This window comes from Capricornis sumatraensis, chromosome 20, assembly GCF_032405125.1.
Source record: "Capricornis sumatraensis isolate serow.1 chromosome 20, serow.2, whole genome shotgun sequence".
Lineage (NCBI taxonomy): Eukaryota > Metazoa > Chordata > Mammalia > Artiodactyla > Bovidae > Capricornis > Capricornis sumatraensis.
In genome coordinates this window covers 49,099,035-49,125,821 of record NC_091088.1, presented here as the reverse complement: position 1 = coordinate 49,125,821, position 26,787 = coordinate 49,099,035, and the positions used below count along the sequence as shown (strand labels likewise).

Genomic DNA, 26,787 nt, shown 5'->3' with positions numbered 1-26,787 from the left:
TAAAACCACTTTTTCCATTGAACTTAAGGGATATAAAAATTCAAATCAGAAGAAATACTGTGGAAGACTAGAAGAAATAAATTATAAACAAAGTTCTTTAAATTAAAAATAATCATAATAATAGGTCCCTCCAGGCTTCCCTTGTAGCTCAGTCAGTAAAGAATCTGCCTGCAATGCAGGAAACCTGGGTTCGATTCCTGGGCAGGGAAGATTCCCTGGAGAAGGAAATGGCAACCCACTCCAGTCCCACAATGATTGCACAGGATCACAACCAGGAAATTGACATTTGATCACTGTTTTTTTCAGGAGTTGCCATTCTAGTCTTTTTAATTATCTGAATTTGTTTTTTTATATATGATAATTGATAGTAATAAAATTGCTAATCATCACTATTATAAAACACTAGAATAAATATGTTATTAATTATCAAGGATTATTATTTTTATGGGCTTCCCTGGTGACTCAGCAGTAAAGAATGAGGAATGTGGGAAAATACACATAAAATGTTAAGAAGCCTGGAAAGAAAGAAAGTGAAGTCGCTCAGTAGTGTCCAACTCTTTGTGACTTTATGGACTGTAGCCTGCTGGGCTCCTCCATCCATGGGATTTTTCAGGCAAGAATACTGGAGTGGGTTGCCATGTCCTTCTCAGGAGATCTTTCTAACCCAGGGATCGAACCTGGGTCTCCTACACTGCAGGCAGACTACCATCTGAGCCACCAGGCAAGTCAAGAAGCTTGGGTCTTCATTCAATAAAAGATGGGCTTTAAATGTCCATGTGAAGCTGGAGCAGAACAATGTTTCATTATTTATAAGCACGAGACTGAGTGAAAAAGCCTTAACCAGTCTTGATTTTAATTGCCCATGTGTTTATCCATCAGGGCTTTCCTGATAGCTTAGTTGGTAAAGAATCCACCTGTACTGCGGGAGACCTGGGTGCGATCCCTGGGTTGGGAAGATCCCCTGGAGAAGGGAAAGGCTACCCACACCAGTATTCTGGCCTGGAGAACTTGGGTTCTACCCACTCCAGTGTTCTAGCCTGGGTCACAAAGAGTTGGACATAACTGAGAGACTTTCACTTCACTTTTATCCATCAATGTCCCATCTTTAATGACATCATTCACAGCATTGTTGATTTACCAAATAAAACAATAAAGTCACTGTCATTCAAGTGACAAGTTGCTGTTATCATAATAGAACAGAGCAGGGAGCCCACGCAAACTCACCTTTGATGCAGGACACAGTGGTGGAGTCTTTCGCATCTATTATAAAGATTCCATTATCCACATCCAAGCCCAGGACCACGTATTTACCATCAGGGGAGAACTTAGCGGAGACTATGAAGGTTTCATGACTGAGCTTCCACTGAAATAGGGCAACAATCAAAAGGTTTCTCTCTAGCCCAGCATTCCAGCAGGACTTTCTGAAATATTCTGTCTATGCACTGTTCAATATGCCAGCCACTGGCCACGTGTGGCCACTGAGTTCTTGTAATAGACTAGTGCGAACAAGGAACTGAATGTTTATTTAGTTTTCATGAATTAATTTTTAATTAATACATGTAATTAATGTGTGTCCAGGAGAGATGAACAAGGATAGGGGGCACCTAGCAGAACTGGCAGCAAGGTCCTAGTAACGGCCAACTTGACTCTTGTTCAGTTTGCTAAACAAGTCTGCCTGGAGGACAAGGCTCTACAGTCCCAGCCCCTCAGGACAGAGAGCTACTCATTCTCTCTGTATGTTATAAATTATGGAAAGGAAAGGAAAGGAAAATCTCTCTGTATGTTATAAATTATGGTATTGCTGTTGTGAAGCTTTTAAAATATGCTCCCCAATTCGTTGACAGTCCTCTCTCCACAGAAGTGAATGTTACTCAGTCATGTCTGACTCTTTGCGACCCCACGGACTGCAGCCCAGCCGGCTACTCTGTCCATGGAATTCTCCAGGCAAGAAAAGTAGAGTGGGTGGCCATTACCTTATCCAGAGGAATCTTCCCATTCCAGCAATCAAACCTGGGACTCCGGGAATGTAGGCAGATTCTTTACCATCTGAGCCACCAGGGAAGCCCAAGGTGGAGTCTAATTACTCACCCCGAGGGTGTGAGCTCACCTCAGTGAGTTGCTTCTTTGGATACAATATAGCAAAAGTGATAGTCTCTGACTCAGTTCAGTTCAGTGGCACACTCTTTGCAACCCCATGAATCGCAGCACACCAGGCCTCCCTGTCCATCACCAACTCCTGGAGTCCATCCAAACTCATGTCCATTGAGTGGGTGATGCCATCCCGTCATCTCATCCTCTGACATCCCCTTCTCCTCCTGCCCCCAATCCCTCCCAGCATCAGGGTCTTTTCCAATGAGTCAACTCTTAGCATCATGTGGCCAAAGTATTGGGAGTTTCAGCTTCAGCATCAGTCCTTCCAATGAACACCCAGGACTGATCTCCTTTAGGATGGACTGGTTGGATCTTCTTGCAGTCCAAGGGACTGTCATATCAGAAACCAGGGCTTTCTCCAAAGAAAACATACAGATGATCAACAGGCACATGCAAAAATGGTCAACATCTCTAATCACTGCTGCTGCTGCTGCTGCTGCTGCAGCCCACCAGGCTCCGCCGTCCCTGGGATTCTCCAGGCAAGAACACTGGAGTGGGTTGCCATTTCCTTCTCCAATGCATGAAAGTGAAAAGTGAAAGTGAGGTCGCTCAGTCGTGTCCAACTGAGAAATGCAAATCCAAACTACAATAAGCTATCACCTCACACCAGTCAGAATGGTCATCATCAAAAAGTCTACAAATAATAAATGCTGGAGAGGGTATGGAGAAAAGGGACCCCTCCTACATTGTGGGTGGGAACATAATTTGGTGCAGCCACTACAGAGAACAGTATGAAGGTTCCTTAAAAAACTAAAACTAGAGCTACCCTATAATCCAGCAATCCCACTCCTGGGTGGGATTTCATCTGCAAAAGATGAAAATTCTAATTCAAAAAGATGTATCTGGGACTCCCCTGGTGGTCCAGTGGTTAAGAATCCACCTTCCAATGCAAGGGATGTGGGTTTGATCCCTGGTCGAGGAACTAAGACCCCACGTGCCACAGAGCAACTAAGCCTGCACACCACAGGTACCAAGCCCACACGTTCTGGAGACTGTGCACCACAACGAAAGATCCTGCATGACACAACAAAGACTCTGCATGCGGCAACTAAGACCCGACACACCAAACAGACAGACGACAAAAAGATCCATGCAGCCCCATGATCACAGCAGAACTATCCACAATAGCGTGACATGAACGCAACTAAAGGCTCACTGATAGATGAAGAGATTAAAAAAGAGATATGGTATGTATGTAAAATGGAACACTGGTCAGCCATAAAAAAAGAAGGAATTATTGCCAGTGGCAGCAACAGGGAGGACCTAGAGATTATTAATGCCATACTAAGTGAAATAAGTCAGAGCAAGACAAATACCATATGATATCACTTATTGTGGAATCTTAACAAAGTGATACAAGAGAACTTATTTACAAAACAGAAATAGACTCACAGACATAGAAAACAAGCTCATCTTTACCAAAGGGGAAAGTGGGGGTGGGATAATATCCTATAATGGAAAAGAATCTGAAAAAGAATATACGTGTTTATATTCATAAATATACATACTTATAATGTACACATATATACACACACATGCACACAAATACATGTCTGAATCACTTTGCCATATACCTGAAACCCTGTAAACCAGCTGTAACCACAAAAATTTTCTTAAAAAAGAAGGAAACCAGGGTTTCCTCCTGCCATCTCTTGAATCGCTTGCTCTGAGGGAGTAAACCGCCATGTCCTGAGGACACTCAAGCAACCCTATGGAGAGACTTGGGTGCAGAGGAACCGAGGGCTCCTGCAAACAGCCATCCTGGAAGGAGACCCTCAGCCTCAGTGAGCCTTCAGAAGACTGTAGCCCCAGATGACATCCTAACCATGACCTCACCAGAAACCTAAGTCAGAACCACTGGCTAACCTGCTCCAAAAGTTCTGTCACGAAACCCTGCAAGGACTTCATGGTGCTCCAGGGGTTGAAAATCTACCTGCTAGTGCAGGGAACACAGGTTCAGTCCCTGGATTGGGAAGACCCCCATGCTGAGGGGCAACTAAGCCCAAGCACCACAACTACTGAGCCTGTGCTCTGGAGCCTGTGTTCTGCAACAAGAGAAGCCACCATGGTGAGAAGCCCGCACACCACAACCAAGAGCAGCCCTGCTTGCTGCAACGAGAGAAAGCTCATGTGCAGCAAGGAAGACCCAGTGCAGCCAAAATGCGTTAATTGTTTTAGAAAAAAAGAAACTCTGCGTGGCAATAAATGCTTGTTGTTTGAAAATAAGTTCTGGAATAGTTTGTCAAGCAGCAGTGGATCACTAACTCAGCCCTATAGATGGCAAGTGGCATGGACATCCTGTGCAACAAAAATAATAAAAGCACTAAACAAGTTTACCAAAAGAGAAGGGAAGGGACTTCTCAGGTGGTCCAGTGGCTAAGACTTCTCACTCTCAATGCAGGCAGCCTGGGTTTGATCCCTGGTCAGGGAACTAGAGGCCGCATGCCACAGCTAAAGATTCCACATCCTGCAACTAAGACCTGGGGCAGCCAAATAAATAAACATTTAAAAAATAAAAATAAAAACATCCCGAGGAGAGTTTTTTAAAAAGAAGAGAAGGGGAAAGAGGCTAGAGACAAGAGCAGGATGTTTCTGTTAAATGAAATAAGCATTTGGGAAAATGCTAAAAGTCAGGAGTAATCAATGATTGTATTTAATGACAGTGTTGTCAGCAGAACACGTCATGTTGTCATGCTTGCCTGTGTTCATATGTAACATGTGTACAGGAAAAGAGACACCAAGATGTTAACTGTAACACTATTTTTTTCACACTTGGTTTCTCTTTCTAAAAATGTTTCACAACGAAAATAAATTGATCTTTGCACTAAAAAGAAAGTTTTTTGTTTTGTTTATTTTTTTTAAGGAGAGAACAGAGGAGAAAGGGAAAAAGGGAGAAGAGAGGTGACAAGAAGCTGTCTGGGGTGGGGGGAGGGCAGCGGGGATGGGGCAGGACACCCTGCGGAGCGCCTGAGCAGGCTCAGGGCTGCCCGGACACCAGGCAGGAGACAGGGGGACCCTGCACCCACTGGATGGATGGATGGATGGATGGATGGATGGATGGATGGATGGTGGCCCCTTCTTAGATGGAGAACAGACTGGGAACCAGTGGCCTTGTCCTTTGGCCACGTGGCCTTCATCCCATGGCCTCAGCTCTACTTCCGGCCCCCATCAAAAGCCAACATCCCACAAGGGAGGGTCTCTTTTCCCACACAGTTCTCTCAGTCTGTAATGCCACCCTCCCTACCCTCTGCCCCACCTCTGCTTCTTTCCTTATACCCATCCTCCCCATCCCTGAAGCAGAGGCCTCCTCTGCCCGCTTCAGATAGCTTCCCTTCCCTGAAGCCCACCATCCATCACACTGGGTCCCTAAGAAAATTTTCGTTTCCTGGAAAATTGGCTACTCTTCCCAATCCATGACCAGCTCAAGGCCACCTAAGGCCCAGCAAAGAACCTGTGTTGTCGGCAGGGAAGGAGAGGGTGAGATGAACTGAGAGAGCAGAATCAACACATATATATATATATATATACATACACATACACACTACCATCTGTAAAACAAAAGCTGTCAGGAAACTGCTGTATAGCACAGAAATCTCAGCTCGGTGCTCTGCGATGACCTAAAGGAGTGTGATGTGATGGGCAGGGGCAGTGGGAGGAAGGCTCAAGAGCAAGAGGATATATGTTTACACAGAGCTGATTCACATCATTGTACAGCAGAAACTAACACAACATTGTAAAGCAATTATACTCCAATTTAAAAATTTAAAAAAAAAACCAACCAGAAGACCCTGGTGCTGTGACATCTTCACCAGGGCAGAGCATACATACCAGCAGCTTGCCTGTTTCAAGGTCCCAAGCCCTCACTGTTTTGTCATAAGATGCTGCAATGATTCTGGAAAGAAAATGACCAGAGTCTTAACAACCCAGACTATTACACCTGTGGTTTCTAAGAAAGATCAAATATTTAACAGAAAGTTTCTACAGTTTAGGACCAAGATTGCAAAAAAAAAAAAAAAAAAAAAAACCTGAATCTTTCTAAAGATATTTCATGAGGCCCCTGGAGAACTGGGGGTTCTCAGTGAAAACAGAGAGATCCTAACACAGAAGGCACTGTGACACCATTCTCTTCCTTAATCCTTTAATTGGCCACCCAAATATGTCCTTTTCTATCTAGGGCATTAAAGGTATCATTTCTTCTGTTCTGTAATTGACTTCTTTTAGAAGGATAGCTACAACTCACAAGGATCAATCACTTCTTCCACTGATTTCACATCTTTTTTTTTTTTTTAACAGGAAAAGACAGTCATAGCTCATTTCACCCTGAATGTTTTCTTGTACATTTACACTATTAGGCTGGCTAAAGAGTTCATACAGATTTTCCCATAAAATGTTATGGAAAAGCCCTAATGAATTTCTTGGCCAACCCAGTAATATAAGTGTACCCTTGTCTTCTTATATGGCATGTTTCAGTGACAACGTGTCCTCTACGTGAGAGAGATTCCCATGAAGCTTACCCTGGAGTAGGAAATGACAACCCACTCCAATATCCTTGCCTGGAAAAAGAGGAGCCTGGCAGGCTACAGTCCATGGGGTCTCAAAGAGTCAGACACGCCTGAGAGAGTGAGCATGTACATGAAGCTTACACTCCCCCACGCGTTTTCACTAGTAGAGTAATTTTGTAGCTGCTGCTCAGGGTAAAAGCAAATCCATTTTAAAACAAATCCTCTTTTAAAGGCTCATCTCACATCTGTGTGAAGCGTGAATGCAAATGCACCCCAGGGTGGCTTCCCAAACTGACTCTCCCCAGGTGACAGCTCAGGCTTTCTTCCTGGGCCCCGGTTTCCCCCTGTAACATGAGGGCCTGCCCTGAATCGCTACTGAACCTTGCAGCTGCCCCGGTCCACAGGCGTGACTGCGGGAAAGAAACTCCATGAAGAACATTCAGACTGGCTTCAGTCACAGTACATTTCGTCTTTTTGGAACTTTAAATTTTCAGAGTCACCACATCTACTTGGTTCTCACAGCAAAAGGTGGAAACCATGAGACCAATATATGGGAGTGTAAGGTCAGGTGTTTGCTGAAAAGACAGTGAAGGGCCCCTGGCATGCTGTGTGTGGGCCTGCCCTTCCCTCTCACCTTCCTGACCAGTCAAATGAGGGCAAGTCACCTTCTGCTGTCAGCCGTGATGCTGCATTCTAAAACAGGACCTTCAGGCGTCGGCTCAAAATCCCGAACAATGGATCCATCCATAGCATCCTGGATCAGCAGGAGAGAGCGGGAGAGGGTCAGAGGTCACTAAAGTGTCAGCTGAAGCAGTGAGGCGAGTTCAGCGTCAACCCTAAGCTTGTCTGAGTACCCACGGTCCTATGACTCTTCCCCCAGCTCAGAAGGGTGAAAAGACTTCCCCACCACTCCCAGAGCAAGAAGGCCACCGTCACCATCCCCAGGAAACTCCCCCTCCATCCCACAGTGGCCCATGGAAACGGGCCACTCTGAAGGCAAAGCTGCAAACAGGTAATATTCTCGTTCTCTCCTGGCCAAAGAGACTTCACAGAATCTAGCAAGATCTTTCAAGAACTTTCTAAAAATTCCCACCATTTGACCCAGGAATTCTACTTTGGGGTGGGACGGTGGGGGTGCCACAGGGACAGTCTTCCCTAAGGAAATAATCTAAATTGTGGTCAAAGACTTGTGCACAAAAAAGGTTCATCAACAAACTTACGGTTGCCAGGGGGAAAGAGTCGGGGGAAGAGATAGTTAAGGAGTTTGGGATCAATATGTACACACTGCTACATTTAAGATGGATAACTAACAAGGTCCTATTGTATAGCACAGGGAACTCTGCTCAGTGTTATGTGGCAGCCTGGATGGGAGGGGAGTTTGGGGCAGAATGGATCCATGTATATTATATGTATGGCTGAGTCCCTTTGCTGTCCACCTGAAACTATCACAACATTGTTAATTGACTATACTCCAAATGAAAAGTTTAATGAAAAAGGTTCGTCGTGTGTTTTAGGGAACAGACAGCAAACTCACCGGCAGCAGTCTGTGTCCACCTAAAGGAGGCGGTTAAAAAAAACTCTAAGACACCCAACAATGGGACCCGGCAACTGTTACCACACTGAAGGGAGATAACTGGAGAATATGATGAGGACAAGGTAGGGTAATAGCTGGCAATATGATGGGAACAATGAGGGCACCAATGCGAAAGGTGCTTGAGTGACAGAAATAAAAATGCTTTCAATAAATGCGGAGACTTCCCTGATGGGCCAGTGGTTAAGATTTCACCTTCCAGTTCGTGGGGTGCAGGTTCAATCCCTGATCAGGGAGCTACGATCCCACAGGCATCGTGGCCAAAAAACCAAAACAAAAACAACAGTGTAACAAACTCAATAAAGACTTTAAAAATGGTCCACATCAAAAAAATCTTTGAAAAAAAAAATGTGTCCACAACTTTTCAGGATAAGCCGAGGTGGAACATCCCCTTGAAACAAACACTATTAGCAAGACAATGAATTTCTAGAAAGACCCTGCATTGTTACGTGAAGTTATGGTGCCTGGTTGGGAGAGCTTTTGGCCTGACCAGACCAGGCCTGGGACAATTCTCCCTGATATGCAGAGACCAATTCACATTAAGACCACAAGCCTGCTGGGAGGCAAAGGGCTCTGTGTCAGGGGTCCCCAGGACCACCCTGATGATTGATGATTCTCCAGGATTCATAGGACTCAGAATACAGGCATGCTCACAGCTAAGATTTACAGCAGCCAAAGGACACAAAGCAAAATCAGCAAAGCGAAGGGCACCTGGGGCGAGGTCCAGAGAAAACCAGGCACTGCTTCCAAGAGTCTCTCCCTAGTAGCATGGAAACATATACACTACGATATGTAAAATAGATAGCCAATGGGAATTAGCTGTGTGACTCAGGGAACTCAACAGGGGCTCTGTAACAACCTAGAGGGGTGTGGAGGGGTGGGAGGTGGGAAGGAGGTTCACGAGGGAGAAGACATATGTATACCTATGGCTGATCCGTGTTGATGAATGGCCAATGCAATATTGTAAAGCAATTATCCTTCAAGTAAAAATAAATAAATCTTGAAAAAAGAGTCCCCGTGGGTAGCATGGGATGTGCTTAGTTCCTTCAGCAACCAGTCGTAACAACACATGTCAGATGCTGTCTTCTAGGGAGGTGCACCTGAGCCTCGGGACCCAGATTTTTGCTGGGGTCTGGTCACAGAGGCATCACTGACATGGGTTGCACAGTCTAGACACAGCAAGCCCCCTGGATCACCTAGGGAAAGATTCATGATTGTAGGACATTGTTTGCCAGTGAAGTTCCCAGATGCCAGCCAAGGCCAGCCTTGCCAGCGGGTCTCTGCAGGGACAGCAGCCTCAGGCCACCTGCGCAAACTCTTTTCTGCACAGATCCAGTCCCTCAACCCCTGCTCCATGAGACTCTAAACAGCCGGGTCCTTAATCAAAGCCCCCTGGCAGGAAGAGATCCCAAAGAGGAACTCATGGGGGCAGGACACATCCAGGATGGAGGCTTAGCTCATGAGCCTCATGACTTGGGAAGAAATGATTGGCTCTGATGGCCGGTGATCCAGCCTCCCTGGATGGTGTGTTACTCTAGAAAAAAATATGTGTCTGGGGGCTTCCCATGTGGCTCAGCTGGTAAAGAACCCGCCTGCAATGAGGGATACTTGGGTTCGATCCCTGGGTTGGGAAGATCCCTGGAGAAGGGAAAGGCTACCCACTCCAGTATTCTGGCCTGGAGAATTCCATAGACTGTATAGTCCATGGGGTTGCCAAAAAAAAAAAAAATGTGTCTGGAAACTAAAAAAATGATCACTGTGAGTCCTGAGGATGAGGCCCATTGCAGTCCGTGGCCTTAGCCCTGAGCCCGCTAACGGCAGCGCTAGAACAGAATGAGGTCTATGGGGCTGCACAGGTTCAGTGCTCGATAGTGCCACCATATGGCCAAGAGGGAAAATAGCAATCGCAGACTGATAACCCTCTTGGAAAATGAGCACTGCCATGAATTACTTGGCAGGAGAGCTACATGGCAATAGAGCCAGATGTTGCCAGTGAATTCCAAAGACAGTGGAAATGTCTATGTTTTGTACTGAATGTTTCTTGAAATAACAGGGCCATTGGCTAGGGGTATGGGAAAACAAATAGAGACAGTTACCCCTTCACTTGGCGTTTGGGACTAGGAACTCTTTCTGTGGATTCAGATAATTTAACTTGGTTGGTTGGACTTTGAATGAATGGTGAGAAAGTGGTTCTAATAAAGGAGGTGAGACCGTATTTGTAGCCCATGTTTACTGTCGTTATATAAAGAGTTTTACTGTGTGGTCTCAATTTCATAAATATGTGTACACATGTTCAAACAGGAAAAAGAAACCACAACCTTTTCAGGTCAGTTTACTCACAGTTCATGGAATGATTTTTTTCTTTGTGTTTTTGTGTCTTTTGGTGATAAAGCCATCTTACCTTCATAATATGAGAAAGACTAGCAAAGTGGTTTTTTCTATAACGACTGAAAAGAGATGTACCGTACTAGAGGATGATTGGGTGTAAGATAAGGATAACTTTTCCCCTACTTCTTCATACATTGATGGACTTTCTAAATCATTCACAATGATCTTCAGCTAGGAGAAAGGGAGCTTTTTTATTTATTTATTTATTTATTTATTTTTTTTATTTTTTTTTAATTAAATTTTAAAATCTTTAATTCTTACATGTGTTCCCAAACATGAAACCCCCTTCCACCTCCCTCCCCATAACATCTCTGTGGGTGATCCCCATGCACCAGCCCCAAGCATGCTGTATCCTGCGTCAGACATAGACTGGCGATTCAATTCTTACATGATAGTATACATGATAGAATGCCATTCTCCCAAATCATCCCGCCCTCTCCCTCTCTCTCTGAGTCCAAAAGTCCGTTATACACAGCTGTGTCTTTTTTCCTGTCTTGCATACAGGGTCGTCATTGCCATCTTTCTAAATTCCATATATATGTGTTAGTATACTGTATTGGTGTTTTTCTTTCTGGCTTACTTCACTCTGTATAATCGGCTCCAGTTTCATCCATCTCATCAGAACTGATTCAAATGAATTCTTTTTAATGGCTGAGTAATACTCCATCGTGTATATGTACCAAAGCTTCCTTATCCATTCATCTGCTGATGGACATCTAGGTTGTTTCCATGTCCTGGCTATTATAAACAGTGCTGCGATGAACATTGGGGTACATGTGTCTCTTTCAATTCTGGTTTCCTCGGTGTGTATACCCAGCAGTGGGATTGCTGGGTCATAAGGTAGTTCTATTTGCAATTTTTTAAGGAATCTCCACACTGTTCTCCATAGTGGCTGTACTAGTTTGCATTCCCACCAACAGTGTAGGAGGGTTCCCTTTTCTCCACACCCTCTCCAGCATTTGTTGCTTGCAGATTTTTGGATCGCAGCCATTCTGACTGGTGTGAAGTGGTACCTCATTGTGGTTTTGATTTGCATTTCTCTGATAATGAGTGATGTTGAGCATCTTTTCATGTGTTTGTTAGCCATCCGTATGTCTTCTTTGGAGAAATGTCTATTTAGTTCTTTGGCCCATTTTTTGATTGGGTCGTTTATTTTTCTGGAATTGAGCTGCATAAGTTGCTTGTATATTTTTGAGATTAGTTGTTTGTCAGTTGCTTCATTTGCTATTATTTTCTCCCATTCAGAAGGCTGTCTTTTCACCTTGCTTATAGTTTCCTTTGTTGTGCAGAAGCTTTTAATTTTAATTAGATCCCATTTGTTTATTTTTGCTTTTATTTCCAGAATTCTGGGAGGTGGATCATAGAGGATCCTGCTGTGATTTATGTCTGAGAGTGTTTTGCCTATATTCTCCTCTAGGAGTTTTATAGTTTCTGGTCTTACATTTAGATCTTTAATCCATTTTGAGTTTATTTTTGTGTGCGGTGTTAGAAAGTGATCTAGTTTCATTCTTTTACAAGTGGTTGACCAGTTTTCCCAGCACCACTTGTTAAAGAGATTGTCTTTACTCCATTGTATATTCTTGCCTCCTTTGTCAAAGATAAGGTGTCCATATGTGTGTGGATTTATCTCTGGGCTTTCTATTTTGTTCCATTGATCTATATGTCTGTCTTTGTGCCAGTACCATACTGTTTTGATGACTGTGGCTTTGTAGTAGAGCCTGAAGTCAGGCAAGTTGATTCCTCCAGTTCCATTCTTCTTTCTCAAGATTGCTTTGGCTATTCGAGGTTTTTTTTTTTAAAGCTTAAGCCAGGGGACTTCCCTGGTGGATCAATGGTTAAGACTCCGAACCCCCAATGCATGGGGCCCAGGTTTGATCACTGGTCAGGGAACTAGATCCCACATGCTGCAACTAAAACCTGGTGCAGCCAAATAAATAAATAAATAAAAGGCTAAGCTAGATGTTTGGGTTTGTGGTAGGTTTGAGAGGAAAAACAGTGATGAGAGTGGGGGAGAGAAGAGAGAGGCAAGGAGACTTTTTCCAAAGATACCTCCCAGGCAAAGGCCTGGGGAAATTCAGGGAGCATGTAACCACCCAGGGTCAAATACCTGGTGGTTCCCTAATGTGGGGCTCCCATCCAGGGAGGCTGCATGGTAATGACTTGTCACCCCCCTGAGGGAGGGCTCGCCCAAGAACTGTAACTGGGGCAGGGAGAGCCACAGGATGAGACAGGAGCAGAGACAAAGATGGGGAAAAGTGAGCCAGGAGGAGCAAAGAGGACCCGTTGGAGGGGCAGCCAGGGCAGGGAGACCAGAGAACTGGGTGCTTTTGCAACTAGGCGTGAAGGCATGAAGGAGGGCAGGGGGTGGAGAGGGAGCAACTGGAGAAGGTGGCACAAAGTGGTAGGGCTGCGAGCAAGTCAGGGACGGAGGGGGTTTGGACAGGTTGAGGTGACTGCATCCTGGAAGGAGCATGGAGTAGGCAGGAAGCAAGGGCAGTGAGGCTGCTGTGGGGAGTCAGAGATGTCTCGATGGATGGTCCCTAATACTGGGACAACCAGAAAAAACAGGCAGACTTTCCCTTAGAGAGAGAGAAACCCTTTGGCCAAAATAGACAGAAACCCCTGTGAGTCTTTCCGCTGACTCAAAAGGTGAGAAGAACACGAGAACTATCTGAAGATGGAAAAGCAAAATGCACACTTAGAAAGTCACCAGCCTCCCTCCCCATAGGTGATGACAACCAGCAGAAGCCCCCTTGCTTCCAGGCCTTCTCAGTCATCCTAGGGGACCAAGAAAGGGCCTGGGGTTCCCAGAGGAACCAGTGGCTTTCCCAGCAAGAAGATCATGGGGCTGGGTGGAGGGGGTGGTGGATAAGGGCCACAGAAGAGAAGAAAGTGGATGTCTGTAGGGACCTGGAATGGGCCAGGCAGGCCCTGGAGTAGCCCCAGCTCTCAGCTGATCCTGAGGGGCCTGGGGAAATTCTGGGAGGCCCAGGAGGTCATGTAACCACCCAGGGTCAAATATCTGGTAGGTCCCTAATGTGGGACTTGGACTATCTGGATAGCTCCCAAACCCTCCTGGCTAGTCTTCCTGGCTTGTTACCCACCAAGACCCAGAAGATGTTCCTCTAAGGGGATCTGGAAGGTGAGGAGCTATCCTCTACCTTGTTGCCCAAACTGGAACCCAGGAGTCAGCCTTAACTCACTCCATCCTGTCCCCCTCCTGCTCCTGATGCCAGAGGAGATAGCAAAACTCCAAACTGACTGTCTTCCCCAGGGGGCCAGCTTCACCAGACAGTCGTCTGCGGAATGGCCCCCAATGGTCATTGCCATCTCCCAGCCCTGATACCTCCTCATCTTCTCCTGACTGGCCAGCAGTGCACCCAAGCAGGCCCGCCAGGGTCTGCTGGCTCTGCTCTGAAGGCTCTGAAAGAGTTCACAGTGGCCACCTGGGTACAGCCTCGTCTGACCATCACACCCCTGCTGCTGTGGCCCTGCCCCTGCATCTTACAGCACTGACCTACTCTCTGTCCTGCCTCTCCCAATCGCCCTTCACGGGCAAGTCCCAGGTTTGGCCACTTTTTTGTCCTCCTGTGATCGCCCAGGCCTGGACATACCATCTCTGTGGATGGAACTGAATATTCCAAGTGAGAAGGCATCCCGGAGAGATGACACAGCTCAGAGACCCTCAGGCACAGCCTCCAGCAAAAGCTGGCGGGCTCCGGTCCAATGGTCTCCACCCCTGCTCCCACTGTTTCCAAGTCAACAGGCTGACAGCAGCCACACTAACTCCATCTCTCTCCAGTGACTTAGCACTAGAGTGAGGCTTCATTTTGCTGCTTCTTCTTGCACTTTGTTCAGGAAGACTTCTCCAGATCTTTGGGATCCTTGAATGTCTGGGGAAATCTCAAAAGAGGTGGCATAAGCTTACAGGATGTTTTGGCTCCACCTCACACAGGGCCACCTACCCACAGCTTCACGGTGCCGTCATAGGAGCCACTGAGGGCTTTAGTGTCATCCACACAGAAGTTACAGGAACTCACAATGTGCTCATGTCCCCTCATAATTTTAAATGGGATCTGCAAAAAGGATAGACTGAATGAATTCAGAAGGTTGCAGAATACCAGATCAATATTTTTTAAATCAATAGCATTCTTATACACTTGTAATAAACAACACAGAAAAAATTAAGAAAAAATTACATTTACAAAAGCATCAAAATAGGAATAAATTTAATCAAAAAGTGTAAAAATTATACACTGAAAATTACAAAACATTGTTAAGAGAAATTTTAAGACTTCAATAAATGGAAAAGCATCCCATGTTCATGGATTAGCAGACTTACTATTCTTATGAAAATACTCTCCAAAGTGTTTATATTAATATATTTATTTATTTATCATGTATTCAACATCATCCTTCTGGCAGACTTCTTTTCTGAAACTGACAAGCTGATCCTACAATTTGTAAAGAAATTCAAGGGAAGCAGAAGAGCTGAAACAATCTTGAAAAGGAACAAACACGGGGGGCTCACAATTTCCAATTTCAAAACAACGTTCAAAACACACAAAGAGACAGTAATCAAGACAGTGTGGCATACAGATAGACGTACGGATGGATGCACCAGAGCTGAGGATCCAGAGATAAGCACTCATGGTTTCGGTCACTTGATTTTTAGCAAGAGTGTCAAGATAAATAAAAGAGGAAAGAAAAATCTTTTCAATCAGTTGTGCTGGAACAAGTGAATATCGACATGCAAAAGAATGAAGGTGGACACTTACCTCATGCCATATACAAAAATTAACTCAAAATGGATCAAGACCTCAATGTGAGTGCTAAAATTACTAAACTCTTAGAAGAAAACATGGGTGTAAACCTTTGTGGATTTGCAGGGACCTCTTAGATACGACAATGAAATCACAAGCAGCAGCGATGACAATGATAAACTGGACATTATCGAAACTAAAGCTTTTGTGCCTCAAATGACACCATCAAGAAAATAGAAAACAATAAACAAAAAGAAAAAAAATTTTAAAGAAAAGTCAAAAACAACTCACACAGTGGAAGAAAATGTTTGCAAGTTATATATCAGGTTAAGGATTTGCATATGGAATACATAAAGCACTCTTAAAACTCAACAAGAAGGAGACAAACAATACAAATTAAACATAGGCAAAATATCTGAATAGGCATTTCTCCAAAACAGGTATGTAAATTATCTACAAACACATGGAAATATGCTCAACATCATAAGCCATTAGGGAAATGTAAATCAAAACCATAGTGAGCTAAGAGAACAAATCCTAAGCAGTCTCATCACAAGAAAAATATTTTTAATCTATTTCTTTCATGTTGTATCTATATGAGATGATGGATGTTCACTAAACTTTTTATGGTAATCATTTCATGATGTATGTAAGTCAAAACATTATGCTGTATACCTTCAGCGTACACAGTGCTGTGTATCAATGATTCCTCGATAAAACTGGGTTAGGTACATTCAATTACAGCACCTAAATATAAAAAACAGAACCAACCAACCAAACAAAGAAACATATTGAGGACTTTCCTGGGGGTCCAGTGATAAAGAATTCACCTGCCAATGCAGGGGACACAAGCTCAATTTCCAGTCTGGGAAGATTCCACGTGCTGAGGGGCAATTAAGCTGGTGCTCCACAACTGCTCAGCCTGCACTGTAGAGGATGCGAGCTGCAGCTGCTAAGCCTGCGAGCTGCAGCTACTGGAGCCTGCGGGCCCTAGAGCCCCTGCTCTGCACTAAGAGACGCCGCCACAATGAAAAGCCTGCACGCCACAACTAGACAGCCGCCCACGCACAGCGATGAAGACCCAGCACAGCCAAAAGTAAACAGATAACAAGTACAGGGCTGCTATGCAGATCAATCTAAAAGCAGCCCATTATATGCATCCGTCACAAATATCTAAAAAATAAAAAGAAACATATTGAGATGCCACTTCATACCTAGAACAATGTCTACAATCAAAAAAATCAGATAACAACAAGAAGTGATAAGAATGTGGAGAAATCAGAACTCTCATCTATGGCTGCTGCTGCTGCTGCTAAGTTGCTTCAGTCGTGTCCGACTCTGTGCGACCCCATAGATGGCAGCCCACTAGGCTCCTCTGTCCCTGGGATTCTCCAGGCAAGAGTACTGGAGTGGGCTGCCATCTCCTTCTCCAATGCATGAAAGTGAAAAGTGAAAGTGAAGTATATATGGCTAGGGTAATGTAAAATCATGCAGCTACTTTGGAAATTAGTTCAGCACGTTCCTCAAAAATTTAAACACATGTGTTAACTTACGAGGCAGTAACTTTACTCCTAGACTTGCACCTAAGAAAAATGAAACCATGTGTCCAAACTTTAACATGGGCCTTCATAGCCATATTAGTCATAATACCAAAACTTGCAAACACCACACACCCATGGTCAACTAATTTTCAACAAAGAAGGCAAGAATATATGATGGGGAAAAAACATTCTCTTCAGCAAGTTGTGTTGGAAAAGCTGGACAGCTGCATGTAACTCAATGAAATTAGACTACTGCTTCACACCGTACACAAAAACAAACTCAAAATGGCTTGAAGACTTCAATATAGACATGACACCATAAAACTCCTAGAAGAAAATGGGCAAAACATTCTCTGACATAAATCATATCAATGTTTTTCTTAGATCAATCTCCCAAGGAAAAAGAAAAAGCAAAACTAAACAAATAGGACCAAATCAAGCTTATAAACTTTTGCACAGCCAAGAAAACCATTAAAAAATGCAAAGATAACCTATGGAATAGGATAAAATATTTTAAAATGATGCAACTGACAAGGACTTAATTTCCAAAGTATACAAACAATTCATACAACTCAAAACAAACATGCAAACAAAAAAATGGGCAGAAGCTCTAAATAGATATTTTTCCAAAGAAGACATCTGGGTGGCCAATAGGCACATGAAAAGATGCTCAGCATCACTAATTATTCAGTTCAGTTCACTCGCTCAGTCATGTTCGACTCTTTGTGACCCCATGGACTGCAGCACACCAGGCCTCCCTGTCCATCACCAACTCCTGGAGTTTACTCAAACTCATGTCCGTTGAGTCGGTGATGCCATCCAACCATCTCATCCTCTGTTGTCCCCTTCTCCTCCTGCCTTCAATCTTTCCCAGCATTGGGGTCTTTTCAAATGAGTCAGTTCTTTGCATGAGGTGGCCAAAGTATTGGAGTTTCAGCTTCAGCATCAGCCCTTCCAATGAATATTCAGAACTGATTTCCTTTAGGATGGACTAATTATTAGAGAAATGCAAGCCTAAATTAGAATGAGGTATCACCTCATATCAGTCAGAATGGTCATCATCAAAAAGTCTACAAATAATAAATGCTGAAGAGGATGTGGAGAAAAGGGAACCCTCCTCCACTGTTGGTACGAATGTAAGTTGGTACAGCCACTGTGGAAAATGGTATGGTGGTTTTTTTAAAAAAAAAACCTACAAATAGAGTTGCCATATGACCCAGCAATCCCATTCCTGAGCACATATTAAAAAAAGAGGAATACTCTGTCTTGAAAAAATACATGTACCCCAATGTTCATAGCAGCATTATTTACAATAACTAAGGCATGAAAGCAACTTAAGTGTTCATCAACAGATGAATGGAAAAAGAAGATATGGTACAAATATACAGTGGAATATTACTCAGCCATAAAAATGAACGATTTAATGCCATTTGCAGCAACATGGACGAACCTAGATATCATCAGACTGAGCGAAGTAAGTCAGAGAAGGACAAATACATGATATCACTTATATGTGACATCTTGAAAAAATGATACAAATGAACTTATTTGTGAAACAGAAACAGACTCACAGAGAAAACAAACTTATGGTTATCAAAGATGAAAGGGAGGATAAGGATAATGAGGAGTTTGGGATTAGCAGATACCTGCTATTATATACAAAATAAACAGCAAGGACCTGTTACAATAGCACAGAGAACTATATTCAATATCTTGTAATACACTATGGTGAAAAAGAATTTGAGAAAGAATATATACATACAGAATACACATATTCTGAATATATGTATTTTGAATCACTTTGCTCTACAGTAGAAACTAACACAACATTGTAAATCAACTACACTTGTATTTTTTAATAATTGAAAAGTTGGAAACAGTTCAAATGTTCATCCACTGATGAATGAATAAATAAAATGGTGTATATCCATACAACAGAATATTACTATGCAATAAAAAGGAAATGAAGGACTTCTTTCTTCTGATCTGGCATGCGAAACGCTTGGAAGTCCCCACTCCATCCTCACAACAAGGAAAGAACTGAACTGAAAAATCTCTTGGATCCATAAAAGAAGTGAGGTCACAAGCCAAATGGCTGTCCCCCAGATTGGAAAGATAGGGAGGCAAATACAAAGAATTCCAAGTTACCAGAGCAGAGATCCAGGAGCAGCGACTTCCGTGGGAGCCACTGCCAGGATAGGGAGTCCTGAACTGTAATTGACCAACTGCTGGAGGCGCAGGTGCGGATAACTCTGAGAGTTAAAACTCCAAAGGGGAATCCAGTTATGGATCTACAAAAAAAATCCACAATTTTGTGAGTGTTACCTCCAGGAGCAGTCCTAATCCTCACAGTGAAAACAGGAGAAAAATCCCCTTGTGCTTCCATCAGGGAAAAGGAACCAATTTGAATATGCCACAGCATCCTGTTCTTAAGTTCTGCCCTCAGCAGAAACTAGCCAGAGTCTAACCTGCTCAGATTTTATCAGAAATCAACTGACCAGGGGAAAAGAGAAGTACCCAGCCCTAGCAAGCTCTAGCCATCCTATACCATGTAAAAGTGAAGGGTGGGGGTTTCAGACTAAAAGGCACATGCGAAGTTAGCAATCTAGAGGCACAAGTTCACTAAAAGACAGAAGCCTGATCACAGGGCTACAGAATGCTTCTCTGCACCCTACACCTAACAATCACATTACTAAAGGCTGGTTGACAGCAGTTCATTTTACCTAGTAAATCACGTCTGGCTATCAAGAAACAATTACAAGAAACGCTAAGAGGCAGAAAACAGTTTCAAGAGAGAGCACAAATATAACATCAGTACCAGACTCAGATGTGGCAGAGATGTTGGAATTATCAGACCAGGAATTTAAAACAACTCTGATGGTATGCTAAGGGCTTAATGAATAAAGTAAACAGTTATGCAAGAACATAGGGGTAATGTTAGCAGAGAGATGAAAATTCTAAGAAAGAACCAAAAAGAAATGCTACAGATCTAAAAACACCATAACAGAAATGATGAATATCTTCTATAGGCTTATTATTAAACTACACTTGGCTGAGGAAAGAATCTCTGCGCTTGAGAATAAATATCTCAATAGAAACCTTCAAAACTGAAAAGCAAACAGGAAAAAACTGAAAAAAAACAAAACAAAACAACCAGAACAGACCATCCAAGAACTGTGGAACAACTAACTACAGGAGGTATAACACATAACAATACCAGAAGAAGAGAGAAAGGAACAGGAAAATATTTGAAAAAATAACGATTTAGAATTTCCCCCAAATTAATTTCAAACACTAAATCATAGATCCAGGAAGCGCAGAGAACACTAAACCGGATAAATACAAAACAATAAAATAAAAACCTACTCCTACAATTTAAAGCTACAGAATATCAAAGATAAAAAACCCTGAAAGAGGGACTTCTGTGATGGTCCAGTGTCTCCCTCCATGCTCCCAATGCAGGGAGCCCGGGTGTGATCCCTGGTTGGGGAGCTAGATCCCACATGCCACAGCTAAGAGTGTGCACGCTTCAACTCCTGGAGAAGGGAATGTCTACCCACTCCAATATTCTTGCCTGGAGAATTCCAGGGAGGCCATGGGGTTGTAAAGAGTCAGACATGACTGAGCAACTTAACACTATCTCTTTTTCATGTTTCAACTAAAGATTCCACATGCCTCAATGAAGATTAAATATCCCATGTGCCGCAACTAAGACCCAGCAAAATAAATAAACAAAAATAAACACATATATTTTTTAAGCCTGAAAGAAGTCAGAGGAAAAAGACACTCTACCTATTGAGGAGCAAAGATAAGCCTGACATCCAGGTTCTCCTCAGAAGCCATGCAAGTAACAAGAGACTGAAATATTTCAAGTAGTGAGAGAAAAAAACTTACCAACCTAGAAATTTGTATCCTGCAAAATTACCCTTCAAAAATGAAGGAGAAATAAAGACTTCCCAAAGAAAAATTGAGGAAACTTGTTACCAGTAGATCTACCTTGCAAGGAAGGTTAAACGTTCTTCTAAGACAAGGAAAATGATATTGGTCAGAAACTCAGATCTATATTAAGAAAGGAAGAGTGTGTGTGTGTGTGTGTGTGTGTGTGTGTGTGTGCGTGCGCGCGCGCACACACACGCACATGCACGCTCATCTTCGTATGATTGCCTCTATGTTTTTCCCAGCAAAAAGTTCACATATATCCTGGCTTCTCCCTTGCCTCTTCGGAGCAGTCCTTCGGAGCTTCCTGATAGGTCATCTCCCATGCTATAGTCCTTAGTAAGCTCCAGGAATAAAACTGAACTGGTAACTCTTACGTTGTGCTTTTTTTTTTTTTTTTCTAAGTTGACAGTGCTGCGTTGTGGCGACCTGGGAGGAGGGATTCGAGGCTCAGCGGCCAGCCAGTGCCCGCACAAATACAGGAACTATGGATGGGGAGGACCAGGTGGGGGTGAGGCAAATTCAGCCCGAGGTTCAGGGTTGAGGGGAGGCGGGCATGTAGGGTAGGGGAGCGGTTTCGGGGTTGTGGAAAACACGCTGGTGTGGGGCTGTGAGGAATGAGAGGGCTTTTCCCCTCCAGGTAGCTGGGAGAAGTGGGACAGAAACGGGCCTCCAGAAGACTAGCTAAGAGGCTCCAGGTCCGGGCTAGGCCGCCAGGGGGCAGAGGCAAACAGCCAGGCTGCGGACATGAAGCAGGGCCGGCAGGCGCGGGGCGGGTCAGGCGGTGGGGCCTGGAGCCCAGGGAGCCAGCAGCCGTGGCAGAGTGCGGTCGGGAGAGGACCCGATCTGTGCTTTTCTCAACGCTCCGCAGCCAAAGCCCTCACGTTAACGCAGTGCCCACCGCCGCCACCCCCAGCTCCCTTCTCTGCAGCTGCCTCCGCCTCTAGACAAAACTCTCCTTCTTTTTCTCATAACAAAAATAGAACTTTGTTATGGGAAAACATCTACCCCCTTCTGGACCTTTCTGGGCAGAGTTGTTTTGGGGTTTATGGGGTTGGAGACGGAAACGGCAAACTACTCCAGTATTCTTGCCTGGAGAATCCCATGCACAGAGGAGCCTGGCCGGCTACAGTTCACAGAGTCGCGATGAGTTGAGTTTTAGGCCAGCTTTTTCACTCTTTTCTTTCACCTTCATTAAGAGGCTATATGTACAGCATCCCACGAATACATCCTACAAGTTTTCCTGCCTGCCTCTCTGGCCGGGACTTGGTCACAGTTCTGCAGGGCATTGGGAATCCAGGAGCAAAGACCTCAGCCCAGGAGTGTGTGATGGGCTCCTGCTCTAAGCAATCAGGGTGGGAGATGGGTGAGGCCACCGCACAGGCGGTACCTGATGTCAGGTCACTGCCAGAGCCAGCTGATCAGGGCTCTAGATGGAGCGCAAGGACAGACCACCCCCACGGCGCCCCCACCCTCCAGGAGCCTCAAGGAGGACAGGGGCGTTTGGACTGGCTTGGAGGTCAGCAAATCAGAGGGAAGAGGAGAACAGAGAAATGAGCTCGAGCCAAAATGGCTTGGAAAATTATGGTCAGATCTTCCAACTTCATCTTAAATGAGCCAAGGAGAGGTTTAGAGTCAATTATTTTTAAAATTTGTGCCACATCTGTGTGTGAGTGTGCATTATTTAAAGGCCAGAGTGAAGCATTAGCACTGAGAATGTTCTCTAGCAAACCATCTCAGGAGAGTTGGATGAAATCGTCTGAAACATTCTTGTATCCTGCACCTTCATTTCAAAAGATGATTTGTAACATTTTCACTGAGCTACACAACCACATTAACCTTGCTGTATAAACACCTCCAAAGTGTCCTGTTTTCAGTCACTGCTCCATTCTATTTTTCCTGAACTGCTTTCTCTTACTCCAGTTCTTAATTAGGACTTTTTTTGTTGCTGTTTGCCAGAGTACTCCCTTGAGTAACTATTTCTTCAAAGAGATGCATCCTTTCTGAGTTTTTGCAACTCTAAAAAAATAAAATGTCTTTTTGTTGGCTTTATCAAAGACAGCAGTTTGGCCAGGCAGAGAATATTAATACCTAGGTCACAAAGTTTCCTCCCAGAGCTTTATATAACTTCTCAACTTCTGTTAACTTAATGGATCATAAAATCCTGCAGCCAAAAAAAAATTTAATCCACCTGAATATGCAGGCACCCAAGACTAGTTAAATCCATCTGGGGGCAACCAGTCAATGGAATACTCTCCAAAATAAAGAACAAGGGGATACATGTATATGTATGGCTGAGTCCTTCACTGTTCACCTGAGTCTATCACAACATTGTTAATCAGCTATCAGTTCAGTTCAGTCATTCAGTCGTGCCTGACTCTTTGTGACCCCATGGACTGCAGCACCCCAGGCTTCCCTGTCCATCACCAACTCCCAGAGTTTACTCAAATTCATGTTCATCAGGTTGGTGATGCCATCCAACCGTCTCACCCTTTGTCATCCCCTTCTCTTTCCGCCCTCATTCTTTCCCAGCATCAGGGTCTTTTCAAATGAGTCAGTTCTTCGCATCAGGAGGCCAAAGTACTGGAGTTTCAGCTTCAACATCAGTTCTTCCAATGAATATTCAGGACTGATTTCCTTTAGGATGGACTGGTTGGATCTCCTTGCAGTCCAAGGGACTCCCAAGAATCTTCTCCAACACCACAGTTCAAAAGCATCAATTCTTTGGCACTCAACTTTCTTTATAGTGCAACTCTCTAATCTGCTATACCCCAATACAAAATAAAAGGTTAAAAAAAAAAAGAACAAGGATGCTGTTTATTAATATGGAAAGAAAAATTGTTAAACCAATTGCAGAAGAGGTCTAAGGTACCCTTCCATTTATGTTAAAACAAAAAAGGAAAGGATCAGAATACACTTGTGGGTATGTGCATAAAATACTACTTTAAGGATATAGAAGGAACTAGAAACATTTGTTGTCTCTGTAGAGGGAAAGGGGGTAGTTGGGGAGGCAGGGGTGCTACAGAGACTGTTAACTGAAAAAAAAAATCGAACAAAACACTTTTTATATCTATTGAATTTGATCTTGGGGATATTCTATGGACAACAGAAGTAAAACACAACTCCTATGACCTTCTCTAATTTTACTTAAAAATCAGAATAACTATCACAAATAAGTTAAACAAAGCACTGGTACAGCCTGTGCTTTCTCTTCAAGCAGACTTCCCCATGGAGATCCCAATGCACCCCTGCAGGGGGTGCTGACAGAGGCGGTCAGCCATTCAACAGATCCAACTGTGGACTTGGCTCCAAGTTCCTCTGACATTGCAGAAACCTCCGTCTCATTTTGACCCCAGGCTTTTCCATCTGTCTGGGGACAGCCTTGCTCCTTCGTGCAGTTCAGGCATTGGCCACCTGTAGCTTATGTGTCCCTCCAATCCTGCATTGAACTTGACCATCTCTTGCCACATGAACACTCCACTCTTTCTTCACCCCAGAGACATATCCTTGTCTCCTTCTCTATTTCCCCTACCCCACCCCCAACACCTCTTATATATGTAGGGTTGACCAGAAAGTTCATTCAGCTTTTTCTGTAACTTCTTATGGAAAAACCCAAACAAACTTTCTGGCCAACCCAATGTATCGATTTTTCTGCATCTCCCCTGCATTCCGCCTAACTTTTCTCTCGTCCTTATTGTTCCTTTATACTTTTTCTCGGAGAATCCCATGTGCTGGTTTTCTAATCTTCTGTTTCAGTTCTCTGATCTGATTTTTAAAACCTCCGGGGAGGATTTTGGCTTTGAAAATCCTCTTTTTCACCCCCAAGAATTCTCCCTGTCCTGTTCACAGATTATTTCCTCTTCCCAGCCAACAGCCTTCTTTTCTAGCAATGCATTGTCTCTCAACTAGCACTTAGAATACACAGTAGTGTTGTCGGGTTTTTATTCCTGTATTTTATTGCTATTTCCTGTTGCTTCATGGGTGACAGGGCTCTTTCAATCCTCTCAGGGCATGCACTTGGGAGTGTCACCATGGGGACATTTGAGGGGCTCAGACAGAGTCCCACAGGGTCTGGGTTGAGTCGGGTCCTCTTTCCCAGCATGGTTTCCTGAGCTGCCCCGCCTCTCCTCCGGCGGCCCCACTGCAGGCGCTTGGTCCTCTAGGTCCCCTTCCTCCACTTGAACTCTCAGCCACTACTGGGAGCAAGCCACAGCCCCTCCCCTTGGGGGCGGTTCTTACCTTGGAGAGGGGCTCCTGGTCACCCCATAACGCCTTCTGGGTCATCCAGGGCATCCAAAGAGTATCGGGTGGTGGCGATTCATCACCTACGGCCAGGGGGTTAAGCGAGGGCAGCAGCCGGCTGCGCCGCACCTGCAGGAGCGATAGCCTGAAGCGGCCACAAGCCCTGACCACATCTACCCAGGGCAGCTTGCTGGGCCGGCGATGCGTAACGTCGCGGATGTGGAGCAAGGAGAGCGGCAAGTTACTTTTCTGGGGTGTCTCCTTCCCATCCTCGCCGGATTTTTTTGAGGAGCCGGGGGTACCCGGGGACTGGGAGGCCATCTCGGAGCCCAGCCTGGCCACGAACGGTGGCGCCACGCGCCCCCGCCCCCACCTTGGGACCCGCGCGCCCTCCCTGAGCCCGGCGATCTCACTGCCTCCTCTCACCGCACAGCATGGGTTACTCCCAGGAAAATGGGCTTCGAGTTTCTGGGCGCAAAAGGAATGAGGCCAAATGTGTGAAACTGTTTGTAGGGGCTCCACAACAGAGAAATGACCCATAAGGTACAGAATGTACCCTGGATTAATTAAGACGCAGCTGGTAGGGGTGGGTACACACAACATATAATGAAGGAAGCATGTCATAATGCTAGTGAAAAACCAAAGAACAAAATGTCACCACTCGTCCTGGAGCAGACTCAGTGCTAGAAAATGACTGCGTGAAATTAGAACAAAGGAGCAAGGGCTGTCATCTTTGGAGTGCAGAAGTGCCTTTCTTCTTTCATTTTTCACAATTCTGATCGTGCTATGATGTTACTTTGATAATGGAAAAAAAAACTCATTACTTTTTCATTTTTTAAAAAATATTTACTTTGCTAGTTTTGGCTGCATCAGGTCTTAGTTGCCCCACAGTATGTGGGATCTTAGTTCCCTGACCAGGGATCAAACCCATGTCCCCTGCATTGGAAGGCAGGTTCTCAACCCCTGGACCAGGAGAGAAGTACCCCCTTCTCTGTTCTCTTTTGTTTGTTTGTTTGTTTTTAACATGGACCATTATTTTAAAGTCTTTATTGAATTTGTTACAATACTGCTTTTTCTTTTTAATGTTTTCTGGTCATGAGGTATATGGGATTTTGACTCCCTGGCCCAGGAATCGAACCCACACCCCCTTGCATTGGAAGGCTAAGTCTTAACCATTGGATGGCCAGGGAAGTCCCCTGCTGCTGCTGCTGCTAAGTCGCTTCAGTCGTGTCCAACTCTGTGCGACCCCATAGATGGCAGCCCACCAGGCTCCCCCATCCCTGGGATTCTCCAGGCAAGAACACTGGAGTGGGTTGCTATTTCCTCCTCCAATGCATGAAAGTGAAAAGTGAAAGTAAAGTCAGTCATGTCTGACGCGTAGTGACTCCATGGACTGCAGCCCACCAGGCTCCTCCGTCCATGGGATTTTCCAGGCAAGAGGACTGGAGTGGGTGTCATCGCCTTTTCCAGGGAAGTCTCCTGCAGTCTCCTTTTCCCAAAGTCTCATCAAGGCAGATGAGATGGCCTCAGAGCAGGGACCCAGAGCTACAGTGAAAACACCTGGAGCTTGTGAGATCCCAGATGTGGGCACACACTCTTCCACTCTTGGTCCCAGTGCCTTCCTCAGATACTTCGGTGGCTTCTTCCTGAAGAGGCTGAGGCCACCTGCCCGG

At 44.5% G+C, this 26,787-nt stretch overlaps 1 protein-coding gene across 1 annotated transcript in view; it reads right to left on the bottom strand.

The window, feature by feature from the left end:
* The window catches only part of WDR88 (WD repeat domain 88), a 51,169-nt gene extending 25,734 nt beyond the window's left edge, over positions 1 to 25,435 (bottom strand). The window contains exons 1-5 of the mRNA XM_068993046.1: positions 25,112 to 25,435; positions 14,598 to 14,708; positions 7,319 to 7,407; positions 5,980 to 6,043; positions 1,225 to 1,363 (exon numbers count right to left, since the gene is read on the bottom strand). Of these exons, the coding sequence (XP_068849147.1) occupies positions 1,225 to 1,363; positions 5,980 to 6,043; positions 7,319 to 7,407; positions 14,598 to 14,708; positions 25,112 to 25,435 (727 nt within the window). The remainder of the gene's footprint in view (positions 1 to 1,224; positions 1,364 to 5,979; positions 6,044 to 7,318; positions 7,408 to 14,597; positions 14,709 to 25,111) is intronic.
* Positions 25,436 to 26,787: the final 1,352 nt, after the last annotated feature.